Source organism: Rhinolophus ferrumequinum, chromosome 16 (genome assembly GCF_004115265.2).
Source record: "Rhinolophus ferrumequinum isolate MPI-CBG mRhiFer1 chromosome 16, mRhiFer1_v1.p, whole genome shotgun sequence".
Lineage (NCBI taxonomy): Eukaryota > Metazoa > Chordata > Mammalia > Chiroptera > Rhinolophidae > Rhinolophus > Rhinolophus ferrumequinum.
In genome coordinates, this window is record NC_046299.1 from 64,232,143 (window position 1) to 64,253,433 (window position 21,291).

General features: G+C 43.4%; 2 protein-coding genes across 2 annotated transcripts in view; both read left to right on the forward strand.

Annotated features, from left to right (window-relative positions):
• The window catches only part of CHAT (choline O-acetyltransferase), a 55,817-nt gene extending 46,304 nt beyond the window's left edge, over positions 1 to 9,513 (forward strand). Inside the window, exons 14-15 of the mRNA XM_033129748.1 lie at positions 4,783 to 4,920; positions 6,675 to 9,513. Of these exons, the coding sequence (XP_032985639.1) occupies positions 4,783 to 4,920; positions 6,675 to 6,944 (408 nt within the window). The 3' untranslated portion in view covers positions 6,945 to 9,513. The remainder of the gene's footprint in view (positions 1 to 4,782; positions 4,921 to 6,674) is intronic.
• Positions 9,514 to 12,404: 2,891 nt separating this feature from the next.
• C16H10orf53 (chromosome 16 C10orf53 homolog) overlaps positions 12,405 to 21,291 on the forward strand; it is a 32,407-nt gene continuing 23,520 nt past the window's right edge. The window contains exon 1 of the mRNA XM_033129841.1: positions 12,405 to 12,501. Within this exon, the coding sequence (XP_032985732.1) occupies positions 12,405 to 12,501 (97 nt within the window). The remainder of the gene's footprint in view (positions 12,502 to 21,291) is intronic.

Genomic DNA, 21,291 nt, shown 5'->3' on the forward strand with positions numbered 1-21,291 from the left:
TTCCTTTAATTCAGTATATTCTCTAATATAGGTCCCTAATTCACCTGAAGAGTGAAGTGTTTGTTCTGTTTGGGGGAAATCAAGCTCACTCTCATGTATTCAATGGGTATTTTTTGGTTTTCTGCTTTATGCCAGATAAAGTGCTTGGTGCTAGGAAATAAAAGATGAAGTCCATAAGCTTATCATAAGAAAGTTTACTGTGTAGTTGGGAGGAGAGGCCCTTAATGATAAATCCAATCCATGTGAAAAGAGCCCTGAGGAAGTAGTAGAGAGCATGGAGGAGCTAGCTCATTCCTCTACTTGGGAAAGCCAAGAAGACTTCCCGGAGGAAGTGCTTATATGAGAGTTGAAGGATGAAGAGGTGCATGTAACAGACATAGAAGGGAAGGAAGGCCCCAGAAGGGAACAGCATGTGTAAAGATAAAGTCTTGAGAGAATAAGATACATTGGAGGGAAATCAAGTAGTTCAGTGTGTGCAGAGAACAGAGGAGCAGGTGAGCTCATAATGCTGGATGTCCCCGTCACTAAGCTGCTTTAGTGACCAGGCAGAAGGACTGGTTGGAGCATGCGTGGTCTGCCAAGACTCAGCAACACTAACTGGGAACCTATATATATTTAGGGAGAGCTGATGTAAAGTCTGAAGTAGAGCAGAGGCAGGGGGTGGGAGAGGAAGCACAAACTTCTGATTAAACATGGTGGACTGAACACAAGCGTTTACTGTCACCTCCCCCCCACCGCCCGAAATCCTCAAAAATACTGACAAAGAGATTTTTAAGCCACAAACACACTAGAGTAGAGAGAAGGGGAAAGGAAGGGACAGCAAAGTTTTAGAGCTGAAAAATAGAACAGATAGATGGCAGCTAGTTTAGCAGACCAGAGAAAGCTGAAACCCACTCAAAGCAGTGAGGGAGGCCCAGAAGCCCAATGAACTACACTGCAGAACCTCAGAATGATTCAGGCGTTGGGGGCACCCACCAAAACTAGAGGTGACGTGGGGCTGAAAAGAAGAGAATTGGTTGATGATCTATAGAAGAAAGAGTCAGACTCCAAGTTCTTCACTACTCCCATGTAGCCAGGCTACTATCTTCCCTTTCCCCAATGGTGGACTAGAAGCTTATCTCCTGGAGAGGTTGAAGAAGAAGGACACTAGACTTGGGGACACCAGGTACAGCTGAGAGAGGGGATACTGTCCTAAAAATAAGAGGATTAATGAAAATCTGCTTACTCAATAGTAAACCCTCCAGCCACTCAGCTCCAGGTGCACTGGGAACCACCTTTATTACCACCTCTCCCCAAGAAGGAGATTAGAGGATTTCTATATGGTGTAACTGACCAGGACAGGAGAACAGAGTCACAGATACTGATAGTTAGGGTCACAATCCTGAGGGAAAATGATTTTTAATGCATATGCCATGCCCAGCTAAACTATCCTTATATTTAAGAATAAAGCACTGAAAAGATGATTAGAAGATATGTGTTTGAGAATGTGCTTGTCAACTGGTAGACCTCACTGTAAGGTGAGCTGGCTGGGCTCTTTCACCTCACGGTGAAGTCTACCCGTTGACAAGCACATTCTCAAACACATATCTTCTAATCATCTTTTCAGTGCTTTATTCTTAAATATAAACAGGTAGCCATAGACATTGAGGAGAGCTGTTAACATAAAAAACTAAAGCCAGTGCAAACAGTTTTTGTTTAATTTTAAAAATAATTTGAAAGAAACTTAAAGAGAATGAAAACAATGCAGGAAAGAGGACTTTTTTAAAACTATAATGGAGATATTCTGAAAGATAAGGGATGATATTGCATCCATAAATAAGAAAACAAAACTCTAAAAGTTTTTTTTCCCAAGAAATAAAAATAACTCTGAGGGGAAATATGGTAGAAGTGTAACTGGACTTCTCAACACAATCAGTAGAAGGTAGAAGATGGTGGAGCAATGCTTTTAAATTCTGAGGGAAATGATTTTTAATGCATATGCCATGCCCAGCTAAACTATCATCAAGTTTGAAAATAGAATAAAGACATTTTCAGACAGATAAGGTCTCAAAATGTTTACTTATTATGCTCTGTTTCATGTAAAGTTAGGATGTGGACCACTAAAGTAAGAGAATCAAACAAACAAACTAAAGAAGTCATAGGATCCAAAAATCAGAAGATTAAATAAGAAAAGAGGCAGAGAAAGAGGATGATAGTAGAGGGTGATCCCAAGTTGACAGGTGTTCAGCAAACCTAAGGAGCAATCAGTACACAGAGAAGCAAGAAGTGAGAGGCGGAATGAAACAGATAAATTATCAGATGTATTTGAATGTATTGAGGGAAGTTTTACACGTCTGGCTGAGAGTTTCGGAATTCATTAGTTATAGGTACATAGAAAACTCAGCAAGTGGGGAAAAAAATCACAATTTAATCATTTAAAATAGTCAATTCTAGGGAAAACAAAAAAATTGAATAAGAAAGGAAATCTAGTCGTAATACACAGCTGAGAATACTTGCACAATTATAATCATGTGAACACTGAATCAAACAACAAAGAGCTAAAATGTAATTCTATTGGGAGGATGGGAGAGTGGATGTATGTATCTGGAGAGCGGGGGTATAAAAGAGCCAAAGTCCATCCTCTATAATAAGATTACAGGTAAAACTGGAAAATGCAGTAATGGCCGTCGAAGCACGTTATTAGAACTAAGAAAGTAAATGCCGACAACGTTCTGAGTATGGCCTCTGTGCAGTGTAAATCAGCTCTGGCAAGGTGACATAAGCCTTTGGCTTATTGGGATTTTTAAACTATATAAATATATAACTTTGGTAATAAGTTAAATTTTTAGGAAAAAAATTCAAAACTATCGTCCAAAGAATTGTCATAGAGTTATTTTGTGTTAACTAGTTTAAGTTGATGGGAACAACTAAATAAATAAGAGAGATAGGGGATGGTGAGAGGTGAGCTATGAAGATGCTTTGTAGGTAAATCTGGTGCCTGGTTGGCCGTGCAGGGTAAGGGGCAGGGGAAAGAGGCAAGAACCCTCCACATATGTGGCAAGCATATTTGGCAGTGGTGGTAGGGAAAGGAGATTCCAGTGAAGGGGCAAATGTGGTCCAGACTCCCTTCACATATTCTCACAGCACCTTATGGTTTCCTTCATAGCACTTATCTCGGTTGATGATCACAAGTTTATTTGAATGGTTGGTTACTATCTGCCTCCCACTACACACAAGGCTCCTTGAGGGCTGAGTCTAGCACTGCTTCATTCTCTGTTGTCACTCCAGCCACAACAGCAGCAGGCACATAGTAGGCACTCAATTAAGACTCTCTGAATGAATGAAAGAGTGAATGATGAGTTGTTTTACTCATCATTACTAATTTATGGCTGTAATCCAAACAATCTTTTAAAGCAACTCCAGTTGCTACAGAGGGTTCAGAGACAGTGAAAACCCACTCAGGGGTGGGTTGGCTGTTGCACAGAGCAGCTGCTTCTATAGATCTACACAAATCATCGATTAAACAGAGGTGACCAGAGAAATCAGAAGTGTGCTCTACTTCATAGCTGGGCTCATAGTTCTTCTCCTGTCCTAACGGGGCACATCTAAAGTGAGCTGTGGTTGTATAATGTGCCTTTTCAGCCTATAATTAGATGCATTTGGAGAGACTGGGGCCTCTGTGTCATCTTTATGTATTCGTTCCCAACTGAAAGGGAACAGCTGTCAAATCCCAAACGTGCCTTGTAAACCTGAAAGAAGTTCACTGCAGTGGGAGGTTTCCTCTTAGGTGGGGCTTTAACAGCCAAATGGCCATCTTAAGTAACTGTGAAGCCCCCAGTTACTCACAATCACCTTAATATTGACCCAGAACTTATCACTGTAGGTCAGGGGTGGCCCCCATGTCTCCATCATCTCCCAAAATTGCCCCAAATAAACATGTAATCCAAGCAAAACCAGTGTGCATGCTACACATGCAGCCTCAAGTGGGAAAGATGTAGCATGAGGGCCTCGGCCCACTGCCCTGCCCCCAGCCACACCACCACCCTGAGTGCCTCCTACATGGAGATTCTGGAACCCCCACCACTATTATCTTAGCCTTTGATCAGAGCTCAACTACCTTGTGATAAATAGAAAAAACCTTTCTTCACTCAACAAGCTCTCCCCTTGAAAATGTCAGCTGAGCCTCTGCTAAGATGCCTAGTTTCTGTCTCAAGATGATTTCTTAGATTATGAATCCAGTTGAGTTGAATTGATTCTGGGCCCATGAAATAGCAGCCAAGATCCAGGAACAGATCTAATGCCCTCTCTCCTCATCCCTCGGGCTCCTGCTGGAGGATAAAGTGTTGGTTGTGGTGAGAGTCTGCCCAGTGATGCCGGGGAGCCCCTCGTCATGCTTGAATGGGGCTCAGCAGTCCCTGGACCAGCACCTGTCCTTCTCCCTAGATCGTCCCCTACATGAGAAGGTCCTGCCACTTAGAGCACTGAGTGGCTATCACGGAGCACACCATCAGTGACCATGGAAGGGGATTCAGACTCACCGCCCTTTAATGCAGGCTTCTTCACGTTAGAATGCAACCTGATCTGGACTCATCCTGTGCACAGAGAAATGCACAAGGGCCCCAGGAGCAGTGGCTGTGTGGTAAAGTGGTGAGTCCTGGACAGCCACCCACGCACACTGTGTACAGCAAGCACTGGGCCACTGTGGGCTGTGGAGTCGCCATTAGCATTGTGGACGAGAGAGGAGGGCAGGAGGCATGTGGGAGCTCGCGTCTCATTCCCCGTGCGTTGTCCCTTGTTGCCCAGGCCATAACAGGGATGGCTATCGACAACCACCTGCTGGGGCTGCGGGAGCTGGCCCGGGACATGTGCAAGGAGCTGCCTGAGATGTTCACGGATGAAACGTACTTGATGAGCAACCGATTTGTCCTCTCCACCAGCCAGGTACAGCCCTATTGCTGCCGTCACCCAGAAGGCCACTGAGTATAACCAGTGGGCTTTCTAAAGAGCTCAGTGAATACAGCCCACTGGTTGGAGTCAGGCAAGTCCCGTATCTGCTTCTCACAAGCTGAGTGACCTCAGTAAAATGACCTAAATGGTCAGAGCTCTGGTTTCCCCATCTTCTAAATAAGAGTAATCACAGACACCACCTTAGTAGAGGTGGACAGGAGGAAAGCACCCAGTCTGGTGCCATAACCATTGTGCTTACTGCCTTTCAATGTGCTACATGAGAGGCGTTAGTGTTGCACTGTGGTGGCCACAGGCTCTGAAGCCTGACAGGCCTAGAGGGAAGTCCTGGCTCAACTAAATAGATGCAATGACAAAGGTAGAAAGCCCAGCCACGTGCCTGCCATGGACTGAGCCGTCCAAGCCATTATTGTAAAGGGCTACACGACCAACTGCCAGCCTAGCATCTCCTAACCAGTACCACAGCCTCATTCTGTTGGAGAACCACAGTCACAAAGACAGAACGAAATCCATCAGAGAAAGGCAGCAGCTTAGGAGACAAAGTACCGCACGCCCCCACCCCACCCCACATGTCAATGTGCTAGAACTCCACCTCATCTGTGAAAGGTAGCAATAAAAGGAGCTGATAAAGTTGTGTTTGAGGATAAAAGCTCACTCAGTAATTTGATTTTGTCATTATGGCAGTGAGCTCACAGACGTGAATAAACGAGGGCAGAACAACATAAATTCTTCAGGAAACCATCCCTGGGTAAAAAGTGCTTTGGAACGGCTTTATGGCCTTCGGCTGTTGCACGGCAAATTTATCTGACAATGAGGTGACTCTATTAGCAAGACTAATGGTTTGTTCTGCCCCATTAAAACAGCCAGTGTCATTTCTGAAGGCCCGAGTACACAGAGCCAGAAACCTGTGCGTTTAAAACAAACCCCACCCGCACCTGCCCAAGAAAGTGTTCTCTTTTCCCCTAAAGACCAACTAATAAAATTAATTGGGGTGTGGTGGTTTGGGGTTGTTTTTTTTATTTGTTTTTTCAACTGGAAATGAACAATTTATGGCTTGAATGCCTTCAGAAACACATTTTCTTGGTTTGTGATCCAGATTACAAAATCTCAGAGCTTTAAAGTCAAAACATTAGGTGCATAACTAAAACTCCAATTGTGGCAAACTTTGAAAGGCCCAACGCTGGGTAATTGTGCATGGCCAGGCTGTGGGGAGAAAATCAGAGCAGCCAGGCAATGCTGGCAGTAATTAAGGATGTGGGGAGAATAGACAGAGGAGACAGGCCAGATTTCCTCCAGTTCATAAATTACTCCCTCTGCGAAGCCATTGAACCACTGGATGTCACCAGGGTGCCATTTAGTAAATTACCCTGATTGCCTCGGTGCTTCAGACAGGCCCCCAGGTAAAGGAGAGATTCAGCAGAGACCCAGCAGCAGGTGAATCTGGGAGTTTCTGATTCCACAAGTAGAGCAGATTTCACACCAGGGAGTGGCGTACAGCTCCTCTTCTTCTGCTATCATGCAGTTAGATGGGTTTGTTTTTACGACTGGCTGTGGCCTTCCATGCTGAAGCAATTGGCTGATTTGGTTAATTCAGTCAAACGCCCAAGTGGGAAAAAGTCAGAGAAGCAAATATTCCGTTGAGGCCCCGGGTTGTTGGAGTGCCCTTCATTCTAGCAGGCCCGTGGGCTGCGTTCCAGAATAAGCAGCTCCTGACCTGTCCTCTCCTCCAGGTGCCCACAACCATGGAGATGTTTTGCTGCTATGGGCCTGTGGTGCCCGACGGCTATGGTGCCTGCTATAACCCCCAACCGGAGGGCATCCTTTTCTGCATCTCCAGCTTCCACAGCTGCAAAGAGACCTCTTCTACCAAGTTTGCGAGAGCTGTGGAAGAAAGCCTCATTGAAATGAGAGATCTCTGCTGTCCGCCACAGTCGGCCACAGGCAAGCCACTGTTGGCAAAAGAAAAACCAACAAGGCCCAGCCAGAGCCACAAACCTTGACTCCTGCCGCTAGGTGTCACCTCCCCAAACCCAACATTCTGCAGCAGCCAGACCCTGCCCACCCCCTGCTCCCAACCCTCAACCCAGCTTTCTGCAGCTACCCTGTCCTCAGGGCCCAACTCATAGCCCACACTGAGGTGTTACACAAAGCTGAGTGTCAGGGGGAAAACGTCCCTCGTTATGCATGGGAATCATCATTAGTTATCGAGGTGTCCTCTGCCTGTGCGCTGGAAGTAAGACCAGCCTGGCGTGAAGGCGGCCTGGGAAAGGTGGGGAAACGACACTGACTTCCCTCCATGGCCTCAGAAGCTTAATGTTGGTATTTGCTTCTCCAGCAGGACCTAGCACGTCCAGGTCACGTTTGCCCAATGAAAGAATGAGTCACCTTATTAAGTACAATGTACCTAAATGACTCATGAGCAAAGAGGCTAACTCCAAGTCTTTACCTCTTTTCTTTCTTTTTGGGAGGAGTAGAGGGCTTTGTTTTCAGATTCAAAGCAGACTGCTCATTCAGAGTGGCCTGCACTGAACCATACAGTCCTGTAAGCACCCCCTCCCCTGCACAAACACACACACACACACACACACACACACACACACCAAGTTAATTTAAAATATAGTGACCTGGGCCCACAAACACATTTCTCCTTTCGCGCCCCAGAGGCAGCCTTCCACTGAGTTCAGAAAATCTGGTCTGGCTATTCCGGAAGGGAAAACCCTCATCTGCCATTGCCCTGGAGTAGTCACTGCTCTCTGCTTCGCTGGAAGCCTCAGGGACAGTCCAGGATGAGTAAACAGCACAGCCTGCGGCAAGCGGTAGGGATGGAGGGAGAGCCAGTCTACTATCCCAGGATCCTGCCACTTGCGTTTTTCCTGGTTGCTTCCCCACTCCTCTTCACAGGAAACACGCCCAGACAGGTGATCTGCCTTGTAGAGAAGATGAGAGACGATTGGTTTGGGGGCTTTCTGTGGTTGTTGTTGTTGTTGTTATTGTTGATTTGTTTTGTTTTATTCATTCTTAAGAGAGGCTCTTAAGAAAACTGCTGTGATATTAAGTTCAGGAAATGATCTCAGTGGTTTAAGCAGGACACCCTTAGAGAGCTGGGCTCCTTTGCGTGGAGGATGTTGTCCAGGGATCGGGACTAAAACCCATGTGGAGGAGCCCTGGGCAGGGCTCTCCGCTGGCCTCAGGGGCTGAGAGCACAGCTGGCAGAAAGCAGGGCCAGGAGGAGGGAATGGCCTAGTCCAGCGCTGGCCCTGACGGAGGGGCAGACAGTCCACAGAGCGAGAGTTGAGATTGTCCTGAGAGCTGTGATTGGGGAGGAGATCTTCCAATTGGGGCATATTTTTATGAGAAATCTAAAAGGACAAAGGAGTGGGAAAGCAACCAGAAAAATCCAAGCTGCAAATAGCTGAGGCAGTCTGCTTCTGTCCAGAGGAGGCGCTGTGCTCCCTGGGGAGTTTCCTGAAAAAGTTGTCCCGACCTCCACCCCACCCATCCTGCTGTGCTCTGCACCATTCTGAGCGTTCCACTCTGGCCCAGGGACCCTGCACATGTCCCTTCTTTGGGCCACTGTGCATGCTGTCCGCATTTGACCTGTGCTGAAGCATGCAGGGCTGAGATGGGGGCAGGCATTCTGACCTTCGCTCAGCTCTCTGAAAACACAAGCAGCCCCAACAGTCCTGGTTTTAGATTGCAGACCTCTGTTGGATGATCTGGAGATTCTGGCACTGCCCTTCGAAGTCACTGGTCTGTAGGTCCTTGCTCCTGCCCTCAGGCATCTCCCTCCTGCTCCCCTGGGAAAGCTGCAGCCCAAGAGTCCTGCAAATGTCTGGGGAGCTGCTATCCAACTGCTGTAAGCTGACCCAAAGCCCCTTGTCTGTTCTCACCCAATAACCACAGTGACGATCTGAGTTCTCTTCTGGTTTCCCTCTATGGATTTCTGGGCAGGCAGAGAGCTCTGGTTTGGGTCAGGCAGCCCTGCTGACCTTGGCCAAGAGATTTAAGTGCTCAGAGACTCAATCCCCTCCATCATCAAGTGGGGACAAGAATGTCCCAAACTTGCAGGGCTGTGAGCATTGGAGAGCATGTGTATAAAGGGTTTTGCACATGCAGGTGGGCACTGGTGCCCACTGTCAGGATGGCGTTACCCCAGTGGGCATTGTTTGGGTGATTTTTATTTCAGATGTTTTACACTGACTTGAACGAACCAAACTCACATCTGCCATTCTCTGAACACAGGGAAAGGAAAGTGACTCTGTATATTCAGATATCAACCATGCACTGTGAGGGCTTTGAGAAGTGTGGATGGGGGCTGTTTGGCAGGAGGGACACCTCCTCTCTCTGAGGAAGGGCTGGAAGCTGGTCTTCCCCCTCCAAGCACAGGTGGCTTCCCCGAGTCTTTATGCAAAGGCAACACTGAGCCATGGCCACGGACATCTCTGTGGGGACCCTGGTAAAGGAGACTTCCCAGTGCTTCAAAGAGATGGAAAATGAAACCTGGAGACAGTCATTGTGGGATAGTGATGCATAATAAAAATGTATGTGGCCACCTTACAATACTGCTAAGTTGCCAAAATACATAAAGTTGTTTGAGTTCTATTTTTATAAAATAGTTTTAGATTTATGGCAATATGTACATGTGTATTTATAGCCTTTCCATTCTAAGTTATAGTTTTGTGCTTTAAAGAAATATATGTATGACTAAAAAACTGGATATCGAAAACACTATATTCAAATTATTTAAAGACTGTAAGTCTGCATTCAATAAAAAGTAATGCAAAGAAAGATGATGTTGGTCATTGTTTCTCCCCCGGAAATGTTACAACAATTTTGGTGTAAATTCTGTGAGCTGGGTCAACAATTCATTTGCCTTTGAGATCTGTCAGCAGTAGTGGCGGCTGCTTTTAGATACATAGACTGAGAGAGAAAAGAAAGGAAGGAACTTTGTCTCTCTTAGTGTGTGGCATACCACCACGGGGTGGGGCAAGGGTCAGAGAGGCTTCACAGGGTGTTTGTGACCAGGTTAGCAGAAGGCTGGATGTAGAGCTGGGAATCTCCACTTAGGCCTGCACAAACATTAGGGAAGGATGGAGGGGAGGAAAAGCACCCGGCTCGGCAGTGGGATGCCTGGACTATGAAACCAGCTCTATCTCTAACTGACCATGGACTTTGGGGATGTCATTTCACCTTTCTAACCCTCAGTTTCCTTGTCTGTAAAATAGGAATGTTGATATCAGCACTACCCACTTCCAGGGTTGTGGCGAGACGTGGCTCACAGGAGGGAAAGCAGCACAGGAGGGAAAACAAACAGAATTAACCTCAGAAATCCTGGAAAGAATAGGTGACTCAGAGGAAAGCTATAAAATAGATATGTTTAACATTAAAACGAAATGAAAATACAGGGAAGATACATGTAGGAGTTCAGGAAGAAGAGATTAGAGAAAATGGGGGGAAAGCATTAGTCAAAGAGAAAATGGCTAAGAATATTTCAGAATCAGAGAAAGATGTCTTTCTAAAACTCATGGCTCAAAGAAGAAATAATAATGAAAATTTTAAAATTTAGAGCAGAATGATAATAAAGATACCTCATATCAAAACATCTGGGATACAGCAAAAATTATGCTTTGGAGGAAATTTACAGCTTAAAACACTTACATTAGAAAAAAAGAAAGACTGAAAATTGATGACTTAAGTATAACTTGAAAAATAAAAAAAGGAAAAGAAAAAGAATCAAACAGTAGACTCAAAGAAAGCAGAAGGAACAGTAAACTCAAAGGAATAAGATTAAAAACAGCTATCAATAAAGGAGGAGAAAAAAAATAACAGAGAACCTAAACAAAGCAAAAGTTGGCTTTTTTAAAAGACTAACAAAATAGACAAGTCTCCAGAAAAACTAATTTAAAAAAGAGAAAGTCGGAAATAAATAATATTATGAATAAAAAGTTGATATAACTACAATAGACATTAAAAAATAAAATACATCAAACATTGTATGCCAATAAATTTGAAAATTTAGATAAAAATAGAAAAATTCTTAGAAAAATATAATTTACTAAAACTGATGAAAGAAGAAATAAAATTTCTTATAAATCTTAAATAAACTGAAGCAGTAGTTTAAAATTTTCCCACTCAGGGAAGGGGAAAGAGGAACATAAAATTTTACAGACATGTTCTACAAAACGTTCAAAGAAGTGATCATTTTAATTGTATATAAGATAAATAAGGGGATATTCTTTCTTCTTCTATACTCCCTTATTTATTCTCTGAACCTACTTTAATATACAAACCAGAGTAGGACATACAATAAAGAAAAAGCTACATGCCCATTTCACTCATGCATGTATATCCAGAGATCCTAAACAAAATATTAGCAAGCAAATTCTAACAGTATATAAAAAAGATAATATACCAATGACCAAGCCAGGTTTATCCAAGAATGCAAGTTAATTTAATATTGGAAAATATCTTATTTTTATTTACTCATCAACAGCTTAAAGAATAAAAATAATAGTATCATTCTAATAGATCATTATAAAAAAGTGGTACAGCATATTTGAAAAGGCACCAAGCTAAAATTCTAGTATTGAAAACTTAAATAATTGACATAAACAACCTAATTGATGGCTTTAATAGCAGTTAAGACACAGCTGCAGAGACAATTAGTAAACTGGATTACAGGTAAAAATGAATGAATAAATACTCACCTACAAACAATCCCCAAAGAATCATGGAAGAAAAACACAGAAGAGAAGAGACATAAAGAATACAGTGACAAGGTATAACATACATTTACCTGGAGTCCCTGAAAAGTGAGAAAATGGAACAGAAACAATGTGATGAGACAATGGCTCCAATTTTTCCAAAACAGATGGACTTAAATTCACAGTTTCAAGAATCTCAACAAATCTCAGGCAAGATAAATAAAAAGAAATCAATACATATGCCCTTCACAAGGGTTTTCAATCCTGACTTGCCTGGGAAGGTTATTTGGACCCTCTGGGCCTCAGTTTTGTAAATACAAAATAACACAACCTACTTTATAGGGATGGTAAAATGATTAAATGAGATGACATATGGAAAGTGTTTAGCATGTCGCCTGACACATACTTTCTGTAACCGGCTGTAAATGTTGGCTATTGTTATTTATCAACACTTGCCATATCAGGTTGAAATCTCATGTTTACCTGGCTGTGAGGGTCGCGAAATCAAGTTTTTTCCGACCAGCACTGCGCCTTTTTGCACCCAGGGGTGGGTGCACATTAGGTGGTGCAGGTATCCAGGAAGGGAAATTCCTGATCTCCTCACCCCCTAAGCCGGGCTCTTGTGGGTCTTCAAGCTCCACCCTCCCCGACTCTGGCCACGCCCACCCGCTCGTGGCCACGCCCACTCTTACGGGGCTGAAAAGCAGTTGCCTAGCAGTGTGTGTTGCGCTGTAGCCCTGGCAGATGGGCCCAGCCATGCCCAAGAACGCATTGGTCATCCTGCGCTATGGCCCTTACAGTGCAGTCGGCCTGTCCGTGGAGCACCGCACCTTCCGCCTGGAGGGCCTGCAAGGTGGGCAGCGAGCGATAGAGAGCCACCTAGCTGTGTGCGCTAAGTATACCCTAGCCTCTGAGCATCTGTGCAGGCTGTGCTGTAGATCTCCATACTTCTTCAGACCTAGACCAAGTGCCACCTCCTCTGGAGAGTCTTCCGTGAGCCCTCACCACCCCAGGATGATTTAGCATCTTCCTCTGGCTTCCACTGCTTCAATATAAGAATGGGAACAAACATGTGCGGTGGGCCCACTGGGAAACTGAGGATCAGGAATAGTAAGTGACTTTTCCAAGGTCATATGACTACCTCGAAAATGAGCCTATCCCTTGATCATTCACTCATTCAACAACTTTTACTGGGCACCTAATGTGTGTCAGATGCTCTTCCAGGCATTGGGGACATACTGGTGAACAAAGATAAATACGCTTCAAGTGAGCTTCTCATTGTTGACTACTAATTTACAGAAGTGCTAAGCCTCAGACAGAGGAACGTAATCATAGTAGGTCCTGACACTGGCCGTAATTGAAGGGGGAAGGCCAAAGATCTGGAAAAGTTTATTTGCTAGAATTACATTTGAGTTGAGTTTTAAAGAGTAAGAAGAAACTAACTGGTCAAGAGAAGAAAGAGCATTCTGAATGGAGGGACTAATATCTGCAAAGGCTGGAAGCATGAACAAATGATGTATCTGTTGAACTGAAGGGAAGATGAGGTTGAAGAGGTAGACAGGGACAAATCCTGTAGGGCCATATAAAAGTTTTAGGCAGGGAGATGAAACTGTGGCTGCTTAGAAGGGAGCAAGATTAGAGGGGAGCAAGAATGGAAGCATGGAGACAAGTCAGGAGGCTGTTGGGTGGTCCAGGGGAGAGATGATAGTAGCTTGGGCCAGGACAGAATAAAGGGGTGGTGGATTAAAGTAAAAGTAATGGCACTCCCTAAAAGGATGAAGATGGGAGGCAACCATCAAGAGGCTGTCCTCCAGATCCAGTCAGTTCTGGCTTGAGCCAAGTGCTGGTGGATGGAAGTGCTCTACACTGAAACTGAGAACACCAAAGCTGTTCAACTGGACGAACATGCTCCATTTGGACATTACTAAACTTCATGTGCTTTCAGCTATGTGGGTGGAAGTACTGAGTCGGTTCTGCAGTTCTGGAGTTCACAGAAAAAAGTCTGAGCTGGAGATAGAAAGGTATGGGCTCATTGACTTGGGGAGAACATACAGAATGAGAAGAGAGCCCAGGAATGAGACTTCATGAACTTCAGTATATGACCCAAACCTAGAATTTTCCAGGCAAAATGCTGTGCGAGGCCAGAGGGTACAAAATCAGCAATCAGGGAAGGCCTCCTAGAGGAGGTGGCATTTAAGTTCTAGTTTGGAGAATGGGGAGGATTTCAGTCAGCAGAGAAAATTGCTTTCTCTGAGAGAAAAGTTGATTGAGAAATTTGTGTTATAAATAGCTCATTGTTATCTGGTGGTGCTTAAAATGTTTTGTAATCTTGGCTAAGGACACTGACTAAATAACTGACTTTTTGCTTCTTCCCCATCTGATGAGCCCCACCAACTGACTCCTCACCTCATAACCCACCTTTAGTTTATGTTCACTAAATGATGAGACTAAGCAGTTACAGCATTTCTTTAAAAACAAGGTGGATCTTACACTGCTGGAAAATCTTACATTCAAGTGTTCTCTGAGCCATTTTACTTCCTCTGTCTCTAGGCTTTTAATTTTTGCAGACATGTTTTTTTCTTCACCCCAGCCTTAGTGGTTACCATCTTCTCCTTCCTAAATGACTCTCACATTTTCTGTCTTAGTTCAGCTACTTCTTTTTCTTTTTGTACTATTTTTTTATTGTGGTAAAATACATATAACATAAAATTTGCCAGTTTAACTATTTTAAATGTACGATTAAGTGCCATTAATGATATTCAAAATGTTATGCAAATATCACCACTATCTATTTCCAAAAATTTTTTAAACCCCAAAAAGAAATTCTATCCACTAAGCACTAACACCCTATTCTTCCCTTCCCCCAGCTCCTGCTAACCTCTAAGGTAATTCCTGTCTCTATGAATTTTCCCATTCTAGATACTTTATGTAAGTAAAACCATACAATATTTGTCCTTTTGTATCTGCCTTATTTCACTAGAATACTTTGAAGTTTCATCCATGTTGTAGCATGTGTTGGTATTTCCTTCTTTTATACAGCCAAACAATATTCTATTGATATGAATATACCACATTTTGTTTATCCATTCATCTGTTTATGAACACTTCACTTGTTTCCATCTTTTGGTTATTGTAAATACTGCTGCTATGAACATGGGTGTAAAAGTATCGAGTCCTGTTTTCAATTTGGATGGGGGGCTGTATACCTAGGAGTAGAATTTCTGGGTCATATGGTAATTCTATGTTTAATTTTTTGAAGAACTTCCAAACTGTTTTCCACAGCAGCTGCACCATTTTAACATTGTCCCTAGCAATGTATGAGGATTCCAATTTCTCCACATCATTGCCAACACTTGTACTTTTTTTTTAATTATAGCCATTTAAGTAGGTGTAAAATGGAATATCATTGTGGTTTTTATTTGCACTTCTCTAGTGACTAATGATGTTAAGCAGCTTTTCATGTGCTTATGGACATTTGTGTGTCTTCTTTGAAGAAATGTCTGTTCAAGTTCTTTGCTCATTATTTAATTGGATCATTCCTTTTGTTGTTTGGTTGAAAGTATGCTTTATATAATCCAGATACTAGACCCTTGTCAGATATATTATTTGCAAATAATTTTTCCCATTCTGTAGATTGTCTTTTCACTTACTTAATAGAGTACTTTGATGCACAAATGTTTTTAATTTTATGAAGCTCTGTTTTTCTGGTTTTCCATTTGTTCCCTGTGCTTTTGGTGTTTAAGAAATTGTTGCCAAATCTAAGGTCATGCAGATTTGCCCCTATGTTTTCTTCTAAAAGTTTTATATTTTCTAAATTTGGATTTTTGACCCATTTTGAGCTAATTTTTGCATGTGATGTAAGATAAGGGTCCAACTTCACTCAAAAGATATTCATGTGGGATCTTCTAGTCAAGATGGCAGAGTAGGTAAATGCCTTGCTCACCTCCTCCCACAACCACATCAAAATTACAACTAAATTATAGAACAGCCACTCTTGACAACCACCTGAAGACTAGGTGAACAGAATTCCTATACCTAAGGACACAAAAAAGAAGCCACAACAAGACTGGTAGGAGGGGAAGAGACACAGAACGGGCAGGTCCCACACCCACAGTGTGGAGATTAAGAATAAGGAGGAATATCTCAGCTGTAGAAGTCTTCCCTGAGGAGAAAGGGGTCCAAGCCCCACACTGGACTCCACAGCCCGAGGTACTACTACCAGGAAGAGAAATGCCCATAATGAATGGCTGAGAAAAACAGTAGGGTTTGTATCCAAGTGACAGAGAGGGCTGCTGGAGCCTTGAGGGGCCTGTGCATGGACTCCCTCACTTAAAAACTCACTTGCTCAAGCCTCCAGCCTAGAGAAATAGCTCTAAAAGTGCCAGGGACATATGGAGAGGAACAAAATTAACTAGCTTCAGAATGAGGGCTGGAGAGACAGGGGTTAGGGCAGCTTTCTCCAGGGATGGAAATGCTGGCAGGTGGTATTGTTTCTTTGATGAACCCTCCAGCCCCAGTGCAGGGAGGTGCTGAATCTGTACTCTTCATTAGCATAGATAACACTGGTCACCCCACCCTGGTGATTTCCTGAGACCTTGCTCCACCCAACTCACATGCCTGGTTCCAGCTGCTTTTTCAGCAGCTTCCAGCAGATTTTCCACACAAGCAGCCTGCCTCAGCTGACACTACAGATTTCCCACAAATCTCTCAAAGGTCCACACACCCCTAACAAGCAGCAGATATCTGTACCTCTTGCTAAGTGAACACAAGTCTGGCACAATAAATCTCAACTTGCATTGCAATTCCCATCAGGTGGCCTCCAGACAGGAATAAGCTGTGGCCAGTGGCAGCTGGGAACATAGCCTCAATTAAGTGGCCATAAGCTCATCCGAATTGGCAGCTAGCCTCAACTCACATTGTGGTACCCACAAAAGGGTGCCAAGCCTGGAACTAATGGCAGCTGTCCTCAGTTCCCAGTATAGCTTCTCCCAAACACCTATAAGCACAGAACAAGTGGCAACCAACAGCAGGTCACTTTGTAGCTCCCACCAGGCTGCTCCAAGGTAGACATAAATGACCACCGATCGTGGCCTGCACCAGAGACCTTCACAAAAGGCTCCAGAAACAATACACCTGATGACCAGCTTCAGAACACACCAGAGTACCACCCAAACAGCTCCACAAACAACAAACTTGAAGGACAGACTTGGCTGACCCCAGAACCTAACTAAAGTGACTCCTGCTATGTGGAGTCAGCCCCGACACAACAGCTTGTCCATTGTAGTCACAGCCAGCTCTCTCACCCAGTCAGCCTTTGGGTCTATCTCAACCACCGATGTGCAAACAGCAATCAAGACTCAAGTACAGATAGGAGATCTAAGATGGTGGAATAGATGAACACCATGCCTGCATCCTTCCATGGACACATCAAAATTGTAACTAAATTATTGAACAATCAACCTGGAGAACCATCTGAAGTCTAGCCAAACAGAAGTCCTATACGTAAAACTAAAGAAACCACATCTAGACTGGTAGGAGAGGTGAAGACGCGGAATGGGCCCCAACCTCTCTGTGGCAGTTGAGAATCAGAAGGGATAGATACCTCAGCCATGGAGTTTCTCCCACAGGAGCGAGGCACCTGAACCTCCCACACCAGGCTCCCCAGCCTGGAGTACTGATGCTCGGAAGAGGAGCCTCCACAACATCTGTCAAAAACAGTAAAAAACAGTGGGGATTCTGACTGTTCGGGTGGGACAGGAGGATGCAAGAAACCCAGACGTTCTCCTAAATGGCCCACATATGGACTAACTTGCTTGCAGTCACTCACCTTGGACTCCAGCGGAGAGATGATGACTCGGGGAGTCTTGGAGACATATGGGGGCGGAGGGCAGGGACAGACTGAGGTGTGTGGCTTCAGGAGGAGGTTGGGAGGACAGTTGGCATTTTCTCAGAGAAGGTTTCTCCTCCCATGCAGCCAGCAGGTGGGTTCCATCTTTCCTATGGTGAGCCCACCCCCACAGGCCAAATCTGAATCTGATTGGTCTGGTGAGCTCTGCTGTTCCACTCTGCTGACTCAGCTGGGACCACACCACACCTAACTTGAACACTGCCAGAAGGACTTCCTCTACAAACAGCCAGGCCATCCCGCATTGCACTCCTTCTTGGAAAACTACAGTAGTCCACAGGCCCCAGGTGGGTGGCAACTGGCCTTAGTGTGCTCTGAGACTTTTGCTGAGTCACTCTAGGCTCAGCACTGGCACCAAACCAAAGTCTACATTAACCTGGTGACCATAACTCTTCCTACTCTGCTATGTTTATATACTCCCTGAGACTCTGCCTCACTCAACTTGCATACTGAACAAGGCTTTATCAGTGGCTGAACCTTAAGGGAGCCAAGTGCCCTGGCTATTTGTGGAGTTACCTCAGACCTGGTACCAGTGGCAGCTGTCTTTTTTCTCACCGTGGCTTCTCCCACCTGCCTTCAGGTTTAACACAGACAGCAGACAACTGGGGATTACTTTTTACTTCCTACCAGGTAGCCCCTGGCCAGTCACAGGCAGTTGCTGACCTGGGCCTGCAACAGAACCCCTCCCAAGAGGTCCCAGAACCAAGATACTTGGAAGTTGGCTTCAAACCATAGCAGAGTACTGCCCAATTAGCCCCACAAGTGACACACAAAAAGAGTGGTCTCAATAGGCACCAGAACCTGCTGAAGCAAAACCCACACAGCAGCTCATAAGCTGTGGACATGGCCAAACCCCACAACCAGTCAGCCTGAGGGTCAATCCCACCTACTGATGTGCGAAAAGCAATCAAGTCTCAATAGGAACAGGAGAGCACATACAACCCACACAAGGGACACTCCTGGAGCACCTGGCTTAGGTGGCCAGGGAGACTCCCACTGGATCCTACAAGACACCTACTACATAAGGCCACCTGGCCAAGACTGGAAGACATAGCAGATCTACCTAATACATATAAACAGACACAGAGAGGCAGCCAAAATGAGAAAACAAAGAAATGCATTCCAAATGAAAGAACAGGAGAACAATCCAGAAAAAAGAACTAAATAAAATGAAGGCAAGCTACCTACCAGGGATAGAGTTCAAAATATTGGTTATAAGGATGCTCAAGGAACTTAGTGAGAACTTCAACAAAGATATTGCAAGCATAAAAAAGGACATACCGTGTTTCCCCGAAAATAAGACCTAACTGGAAAATAAGCCCTAGCATGATTTTTAATAAGACATCCCCTAAAAATAAGCCCTATCGTGTTTCCCCGAAAATAAGACTGGGTCTTATATTTAGTTTTTCTCCAAAAGACACATTAGGGCTTATTTTCAGGGGATGTCTTAGTAAAAGTCATGATAGGGCTTCTGTTCCAGTTAGGTCTTATTTTCAGGGAAAATGGTAGAAACCATAAAAAACAACGTCAAAAGTGAAGAATGCAATAACTGAAATAAGAATGCACTAGAAGGAATCACCAGCAGACTAGATGAAGCAGAGGATCAAATCAACAATTTGGAAGACAAGGTAGTAGAAAACGTCCAATTGAAACAGCAAAATATAAATTAATTAAATATATATATATATATATATATATATATATATATATATATATACACATATATATTTTTTTTTAAATGAGGATAGTGTAAGGGCTTCTGGGACAATACCAAGTGTACCAACATTCACATTATATGGGTACCAGAAGGAGAAGAGAGAGAGCAAGTCATTGAAAACCTGTTTAAAGAAATAATGATGAAAAAATTCCCTAACTTGGGAGAGGAAATAGACATCCAAGCCCAGAAAGCACAGAGTCCAAAAGAAGAGGAAGCCAAAGAAACCCACATCAAGTCACATCATAATGAAAACACCAAAGGTTAAAGACAAACAATTTTAAAAGCAGCAAGAGAAAAGCAGTTAGTTACATACAAGGGAGCTCCCATAATACTCTCAGATGATTTCTCAATGGAAACTTTACAGGCCAGAAAAGAATGACTCAAAATATTCAAAGTGATGAAAGGCAAAGACTTACAATCAAGATTGCTCTACTCAGCAAAGCTATCATTTAGAATTGAAAGAGACATAAAATTTCCCAGACAAGAAACGTAGTTCATCACCACTAAGTAAGTATTATAAGAAATGTCAAAGGGTTTTCTTTAAGAAGGAAAGCAAAAGATCAAAAATATAAATAAAATATAGGAAAGAACATTGTTAAAATGTCCACACTACCCAAGGCAATCTACAGATTCAGTGCAAGAACAAGTCATCCTAAAACTTATATGGAACTACAAAAGACCCCAAAAGTCAAAGCAATCTTGAGATAAAAGAACAAAGTTGAAGGTATCATACAACTTGATATCAAACTATACTACTAAGCTACATAGTAATCAAAACAGCATGATACTGGCACAAAAACAGGCACATAGATCAATGGAACAAAATAGAGAGCCCAGAAATAAACCCAGGTTATATGGTCATTTAATCTATGACAAAGGAAGCAAAAATATACAATAGGGTAAAGATAGTCTCTTTAATAAATGGTGCTGGGAAAACTGGAGATACATGGAGCTACATGGAGAAAGAAAGGAAGGAAGGAAGGAAGGAAGGAAGGAAGGAAGGAAGGAAGGAAAGAAGGAAGGAAGGAAGGAAGGAAGGAAGAAAGAAAGAAAGAAAGAAAGAAAGAAAGAAAGAAAGAAAGAAAGAAAGAAAGAAAGAAAGAAAGAAAGAAAGAAAGAAAGAGAAAGAAAAGAAAGAAAGAAGGAAACGAGACTACTTTCTTTTACCAGGAGGTCTGACACTTAAATTCACGAACTCATCCTAGAAAAAGTGCTACATACCTCATTACTGAATATCACTACAGTCACCTTCAAAGTACTCCACTTGGAAAGCTATGTGCCGACACGTGTGCCTAGTCCACCCTTCAAAGCAATTTTGGAACTCTTGTTCTGGAATGACCATCAGAGCTGTCATCGTGTTACCCTTGATGACCTGAATGTCATTAAAATGTCTTTCTTTCAATATTTCCTTTATCTTTGGGTAAAGAAAGAAGTCATTGGGGGCGAGATCAGGTGATTAGAGAGGGTGTTCCAATAGTTATTTGTTTACTGACTAAAAACTCCCTCACAGACAGTGCCGAGTCGGTTGGTGCATTGTCGTGATGCAAGAGCCATGAATTGTTGGCAAAAAGATCAGGTTGTCTTAACTTTTTCACGCAGCCTTTTCAGCACTTCCAAATAGTAAACTTGGTTAACTGTTTGTACAATTGGTACAAATTCATAATGAATAATCCCTCTGATAGTATTAAAAAAAGTTAGCAACATCATTTTGACTCTTGATTTGGACTGATGGAACACTTTTGGTCTTGGAGAATTGGCTGACTTCCATTGTGCACTTTGACGCTTTGTTTCAGGGTCGGATTGGTACACGCATGTTTCATCACCAGTGATAACACGGCCCAAAACATTGTCTTGCCTCTCCAAAAGGTCTTGGCAAACTTCAACTCACCTTTGCTTTTGTTATTGGTGAGATCCGTTTTTGCACACACCTTTCTCATGCCAAGATTTTCAGTTAAGATTTTCCTAACTGTTTCTCTATCATTATTTACTTGGTCTGTGTAATGATGAGTGGGGAAAAGAAA